At 48.1% G+C, this 7,434-nt stretch overlaps 1 protein-coding gene across 1 annotated transcript in view; it reads right to left on the bottom strand.

Annotated features, from left to right (window-relative positions):
* LOC110592111 (tubulin alpha chain-like) overlaps positions 1 to 4,989 on the bottom strand; it is a 10,580-nt gene extending 5,591 nt beyond the window's left edge. Inside the window, 4 exon segments of the mRNA XM_044913624.1 lie at positions 1 to 64; positions 832 to 980; positions 1,312 to 1,534; positions 4,870 to 4,989. Of these exon segments, the coding sequence (XP_044769559.1) occupies positions 1 to 64; positions 832 to 980; positions 1,312 to 1,534; positions 4,870 to 4,989 (556 nt within the window).
* Between the last annotated feature and the right edge of the window lie 2,445 nt (positions 4,990 to 7,434).

The raw sequence follows: 7,434 nt of genomic DNA, 5'->3' as shown, positions 1-7,434 counted from the left end.
AGCCGGTGCCCCCTCCGAAGCTGTGGAACACCAGGAAGCCCTGGAGTTCTGTGCACTGGTCGGCCTAGAAAGTGGAAGGTGAAGGAAAATGTGGGATATGAAGCACAGCTGAGGAAAAGGAAAAAACCAGCTGTTTCAAATTCCCCAAAACTTTCATTAAATCCTTGGAAGACTTTTCCAAGAGCACAAAGCAGGCCCATTCTCTCTCCTCTTGTTCTCCTCCTCTCTAAACCCTCCTGAAGTCTCTAACACACAGCTCTCTAGAATCTCATGACATAGTCATTTTTGTCCTCATAACATCATAACCCACCCAGCTCCATACTTGCTTACCCCTGACTTAATTTCACATGTTTCATGTTCCCTACTGAGGTCAACAATCCAGGAACCTGATCCCCATCCTTGGTAGAGGCCAAATTTGATCATAGAGCCTTGGGTCAGGACTATTTGGATCCCTGTTTTTCACAGGGCCTTCTACCCACATCCCTGCAACACAAGGTGATATTCTGGGAATCCCTATGGACCTCCACAGCTTGGCCAGACAGCCCATGGTCATGTTTGCCCTGGTGGCCACTCTGCCCAGCCTTGGACCAGTTGCTATAGGAGGTAAAGAGGACACCCAACTCCAGGTCAGAGTGCACACTCTGCCTCCCTTGATCAGTATGCAGGGCCCCTCCTCACTGGTCCTGACCCTGCATCTTTAAAACTCATCCACAAATAAAATAAAGTAAAATAAAACTCACCCAGGAGGCTCTCTTCCTGTCTGGTGTCCAGACTTCTTAGCTGAAGGAATCCAGATTCCCCCTTCCCCAGCCCTCAGCCACCACCACTCACCAGCTTCTGAATTCAGTCCAGTACCAGGTCGATGAGCTCCTTTCCAATGGTGTAGTGACCCTGGGCATAGTTATTGGCAGCGTCTTCCTTGCCAGCGATGAACTGCTCTGGATAGAAGAGCTGCTGGTACATGCCCGTCCGAATTTCATTTGCAATGGGCAGAGTTTTACGCGCCCCCCTCCCCTTGCAGCCTGGCTCCCCAAGTTAACCAGAAAGGGCGGGGCCACCAGGCCCCTAGTCCTACCCTAGAGGAGCCCCATTCATGCTGGTGTTATGGCCCTTGACTTTTAGTATTCTTCAATAAAAAGGAAAGGGATATAGAGCTACCCTGAGACTCTGGAGCTTAGTGGCAGCAGATCTGTGATTTAATTGGCTACTACTCCTGGCAACTACAAATTCTAGTGCCCCAGGTATGGGGAAGGACTGGCTGTGGTGCCCAAGACAAGGTGACATATGTGACAGAGACTGATCATCACTCACCAATCACAGTTGGCTCCAGGTCCACAAACACGGCCTGGGGCACATGCTTCCCAGCCCCAGTTTCACTAAAGAAGGTGTTGAAGGAGTCGTCCCCTTCACCAATGGTCTTATCACTAGGCATCTGTCCATCTGGTTGGACCCCATGTTCCAAGCAGTAGAGCTCCCAGCAGGCATTGCCAGTTTGCACATTGGCCTGCCCCACATGCACTGAGAAGCACTCATGCTGAGTAGGCAAAGTGCAGAGAACACTCTTAGCAAAGAGAAGCCTGTCATGCCTGGACACGGTTCCTGCCTGCAATCCTTTCTTGAGTGGTTCTCTGGCTGAGAGCAAAGGTTGCTGCCCTCCTTGCCCCACCTCCTGTGTCTAAGGAATTACTTGTGGCCTTGAGGATCCACAGGCAGTGGCTCCGGGGGCTGGGCCAAAACCCTCAGAGGAAGCAGATGTGGGCAGTTTTAAGATTATAGAGTCTTAGTCTCAGTGACTAAGCGTCTTAAGAAGTGTTGAGGGGATCAGATGAGTCTGGCAAAACATGATAGTCAACCCACCCGTGTTCAGAAAGAAATGAAGGGCCATGGGTGAGAGAAGTAAGATCCAAGTGAGGTTTCAGGGATCTGAGACAAGGGAGAGGTTTTGAAAGCAGGAATAACTCTAGATTCACTGGCTAGAAATGCCAGCAAGGAAGGGAAGAGTGGGCCTGGAATGGTAGGGGGTATGCTGTTCTTTCCTCTCTTGGGTGTGCATAATTCTGGAGTAGAGTGGAGTGGGGCTGGGAAAAAGGTCTTCCCTACATGATTCAAGGCTGGTGGTCAAAGAACGTTTGGCCCCTAAAGCAGTACTGGGATAAACTACCTGGTCCTGGAAATCAGAAAAGTCAACGCCCTTCCTGGGGAGCCCCATGAGAATCAAGAAGGTTGGACCCTCTTGCTTCATCCAACACTCTGAGCCTCTGCTCTGTGCCTGACATTGTGCTGACACTGGAGATACATAGCACCCAAAGCACAGTCCCTGCCCTCCAGTAGCCCACTGGGCAGGGAAGGGAGACTTTCATACGTTAATAGGGGTGGGACAGCATGGTAAGTGGGATACCAGAGTAGGCCTTCTTGCTCTGCTTGAGAATTACCCCAGACCTTGAAAACAAAATGAGCACATCCATCAGGTTTCCCCAAGCTTTAATGCTTAACCATGTGGAGGATGTGGAGAAATGGGACTCCTTAGGCAGTTGGTAGAAGCCTAAATTGATGCATCTCTTTTGGAGAAAAATTGGGCAAGATCTAGGAAAGCTGATGACACTCTTGCTCTAGAGAAGTTCTCACACAGGTAAACAAGAACAGGTGCAAGAAGACTCACAGCACCATAGCAACGGAAGCCAATTAAATGTCCTTCAACAGGAGAAAATGGATGAAGAATGATTCAGAAGTAGAAATGGATGAACTACAAGAAAGGATCTTACCAGGGTGCCTGGGTGGCTCAGTCGTTAAGCGTCTGCCTTTGGCTCAGGTCATGATCCCAGCATCCTGGGATCAAGCCCCACATTGGGCTCCATGCTCAGTGGGAGGCCTGCTTCTCCCTCTCCCACTCCCCCTGCTTGTGTTCCCTCTCTTGCTGTCTCTGTCTGTCAACTAAATAAAACTTTAAAAAAAGAAAAAAACCCAACAAAAAAAAGAAAAGAAAAGAAAAGAAAAACCCCAACAACAACAAAAAAGAAATAATCTTACCAAAAAATTTTTACTGGGAAAAAGAAAAGCAAATTAGGGAAGAATCATACAAAATGATACCATTTATAAAAATCTTTAGCTCGTAAAACAATGCTGTGCATCATTTACGGATATATTTATATTTTGCTATACATTCTTGTAGTGCATGTGTATTACAAAAATAAGGAGAGCAAGTGAAAATATTAACACTAATTTGGAACAAAGGTTCTCTCTGGTAGAAGACGGAGGTGCATGCAGTTGGAGAGAGATTCTATTTCTTAAGCTGGGTAGCAGGTGTTTATTATATTATTCTTTACACTTTCCTGCCTGGAATATTTCATAATTTTTAATGAGGATGCTTTCTCCATAAATTTAACAGTTGCCTGACTTTTTAAATATGATGCAAGGGCCTTGACTTATGATTTTGAGATGACTGGGATTAAATCATACATCGTCATTACTTCTCTACTTGCCTTGAGCAAGAGTATTAACCTCTGTGGGCCTCCCTCCATCCCATGAACTGGGGCAAATAAGAGCCCCCTCCTAGAATTACGATGGGGATTAAATGAAAGAAGGCATATAAGTTACCTGGCTCACTGCATGACACATATTGGGGGTACCATACCTGTTGGGTCCCCTTACCAACTCCCATCCCCCAACCGTGCTGTCATAGTAAGAGAAGGTAATGAATTAAGCTGGGGGGTGTTCAGGGACACAAGGACTCCAGAAATCCCTGTATCCCACAGGGAGGACTGACAGGGCTTACCAGTCCACTGGCAAGGCCAGCGCTGGCTGTTGTAACTTCAAGCCTGCCCAGGCTCTGTCTACAAAGCCAGACACCATCTTGGCGCCCATGACTGCCAGCCCACGCAAGGCATCTCTGACCTCTTGGGTATACTTGAGATGCTAGAAATGATGCTGTGGGGCAACAGGTTTGAGGCAAAGAACTCAACCCCTGGAATCACATAGATTTAGCATCAAACCCCCATCCCTCTATGACCTCAGACAAGTTACTTCTCTTTAGCTGCTCTAGTGCCCTTTCCTTGAATGTAAAAATAGTATGATCTCGTATGTGGCGGGCTTTGTCATTATATCATTTAGTTCCCCTGTGCTAAGCATTAATTAGGGGCCAGGCACTGTGCTAAGCACTCCACATACATTATTATACATTTCATCTTCATGACAACCCCATAGGTAGGTAGTTTCATGATGCCGATTTGCACATGAGGAAACTGACCCACAGAGAGCTTAAGCAACTAGCTGAAGGTCATGAGCAAAACCAGTAATATTCAGAGTGGGAGCTTGGCTCCAACCATGCTCTTCACTGCTCTTCTATCCTTCCTGGTGGGGAGCCTGGCAAATGATATCAAATGAGCCCCCCCACACAGCCAGGTCTCGATAAGAGGGCGCACCCTCCCTTCCCCGCCTCCTCTTCACTGTCTCTATTGAAATAAGAGGTCAGATCAGATGCATCAGCTGGGCAGGGCTGTGAGGATGCTTGCCCACAGCTGGGAGGTAAGACCAGAGGCCAAGGGTAAATCTGCTGTGGGGCCCAGGGTTTGTAAAATGCCTGTATTTCCTGCTCCAGTCCTGCTTACTCCATACTCCTTACCCCTAAATCCAGAACCCCTCAGCAGCCACATCCTGGTTACCATCACCCTGTCCTCCACCCTTGCACATGCTCTCACATACCGGCACAATTGGGGGGGCCACACTCACGTCTGGAAGTCTCTTTCCCTCTCCCCACCTCACATGCCCACACACTAGCCCCTGGAACACTTGGACTCCCAAGGATCCCTCACACCACCCACCGGGGTGCACTAGGACCCTCACTAGCATGTCCAGCCCCCCACCCCTGCTCACCATGCTGCTTGGCTGGGGGCTGGCTTGGGTTGTCTGTCTGTCTGTCTGCTGCTCGATGAGAGGCAGATATGGGTCTGTGAGAGACCCACAGCCACTGGCCTCCTTATACTCTCCGATCATCTCTCAGCAGGGAAAATGTAGTCAGAAATGGCCCCAGGAGGACAGGCCTGTTGACTTGGTTACCAAGCGCTGGGCCTGGGCTCAAACAGGGCAGCAAGGTGGGGTGGCTAGAGGAGGGGTTCGGCTGGTCACCCCACACAGGTACACAGTGTCTGCACTCAGGCACACAATCCCATTTCCTGGTGGCTCAGTGGTCTCTTGCAGGTGGGAGAGGATTCAGAAATCAAAGCCCCTGAGCTCCAGCTGCAAGGCCACCCCTAGGGTGGGTGAGGACTGGAAGTGGAATGTGAGTGGCACTAAGAAGAGTGCACTAAACTGGAAATAACAAGTCCTAGGGCAAGAGATCAAGCCTCAGGGCCTTCGGGGTGCAAACTCAGACTATTATAGGAACATAGGAATTAGAGCTCAGTCTTAGGGCCAGCTCTGGCATTTAAGTTCTTTTCCCACCTGGGTTTGCGTATCTGTAGAATGGGGAGAGGTAGTATGGTGAGGATGAAACCATATAAACTAGGAGTGCTTAGTCTAGAATTGCTGTTATTCTCCACAGGGAAAGCACGATGAGGAGCAGGGGCTCAGGGCTACTTGTCATGGTCTCTCCCCATTCTAAGCAAGTGGCTGCGGGCATCACTTGGCCTTATTTCCCCACAGGAGTCTCCCTATGGCCTTAGGCAAACTTATGAAATACAAATGTTAATCTTTCACATTTGTGTCCCATTTTGTGGCTCTTGAGGTGGCTACACCCCTTATCTCCTTTGAGTCCCTCAACAGCTTTGTGAGGTAGGCAAGGCGGGGCCTCCATTTCCTTGAGAAAGAAAAGGAAATGGAAGCCTCTTGCCCGGTTTGCCCAAGGTCACGTGGGGGCTCATTAGTGGTGGAATTGAAATTCACCTGGGACTCAGGCTCAGTGCTTCTCCCCTTTCCACAAGACAGAGCTTTCACTGTCCCTCATCCCCCTCCTATGTCTTTATCTCCTTCCTTTCCATCTTAAATTCCACGGTGGCCATGATCACTCCCTTGCCTCCCTCCAGCTTCAGCATCCTCGTTTGACCAAATCACAACCCTGGTTCTTCACCAACTGTGCGCCTGTCCTGACCCAGCTAAACAGTGGCTATAGAAAAATCCAGAACTGGGCTGACTGACCTGACTTCAAATGTATGACCACTAACCTCAAATGGCCTCTAATGCTGCCTAGAAACCACACTGCGCCTCTCCATCCAGCCATTCTTCCAGTCAGCAACCATGACCAGGAATAGGAATGCCAGCTTTAGCAAATAAAGGAATTTTATCTAACAACCTTATCCACGAAGCAGTTGCTAATATGAAACTTCAGTCAAGGTGCCAAATGGTGGGGGAGTTATTTTGAGGTTAGGGGCTTTTTTCAGAGCCCTTCTCAACACAGTATGCCAGGGAATGACCCAGAATATCAAAAGGGTTAACTCCGATTTTGACTGTGGACTGCAGTTATCACTCTCCCAACTGGAATTAAGAGACCAAAATCCCCAGAGAGAATACACAGCCAACCAACACTTCAAAGGTAAGCAAGCCCAGCCTACACTGGGTTGATCCATGAAGCCATAGACCTCAGGAATTATTACCCAGATGGAGGCATTTGGGTTCCCAGAGGGCCCACTGGGCTCAAAACCTTCTTGTCCAGCACTTCAACTTCCCAACTGGCCTTCAAAGTTGGGCATCTCAAGAGTCAATGTAGACATCACCAACTCTGGAAAGAAAACTATCCTAAAGGTAGGCAGGGGGGAAGATCTTATGTACAACAGACTAAAGAGACTGAGATTTTAAAGCATATTAATGTATCTCAGTTTTGAAATGAGAGGAAATCCATATCTTAATTTCTTCAACAAATATTTATTGAGTGTCTGTTATGTGCCAAGCACTATTCCAAGTGCCAAGGATACAGTGGTGGACAAAGAGTCTGTGCTTTTTTTTTTTTTAAAGATTTTATTTATTTATTTGAGACAGAGAGAATGAGAGACAGAGAGCATGAGAGGGAGGAGGGTCAGAGGGAGAAGCAGACTCCCCGCCGAGCAGGGAGCCCGATGCGGGACCCGATCCTGGGACTCCAGGATCATGACCTGAGCCGAAGGCAGTCGCCTAACCAACTGAGCCACCCAGGCGCCCCGAGTCTGTGCTCTTAAAGAGCTTACATTTTCATGGAGAAGACAGATAATAAATAAAAAAAAAACAAGGAAATTTCAGATAGAAATAAACACATGAAGAAAATAAACCAGGATAATGGCACAGAAAGAGATGGGGAGCCTACTATTGAGAGGGAACAGCTCTCTAAGAAGCTGATGTGAAAGAAAGAAGAAAGAAAGAAAGAAAGAAAGAAAGAAAGAAAGAAAGAAAGAAAGAAAGAAAGAAAGAAAGGAAGGAAGGAAGGAAGGAAGGAAGGAAGGAAGGAAGGAAGGAAGGAAGGAAGGAAGGAAG

The sequence above is a fragment of the Neomonachus schauinslandi genome, chromosome 3 (genome assembly GCF_002201575.2).
Source record: "Neomonachus schauinslandi chromosome 3, ASM220157v2, whole genome shotgun sequence".
In the NCBI taxonomy this organism is placed as follows: Eukaryota; Metazoa; Chordata; class Mammalia; order Carnivora; family Phocidae; genus Neomonachus; species Neomonachus schauinslandi.
Note: the sequence above shows the minus strand (reverse complement) of the source record. Positions and strands in the feature narration are given on the sequence as shown.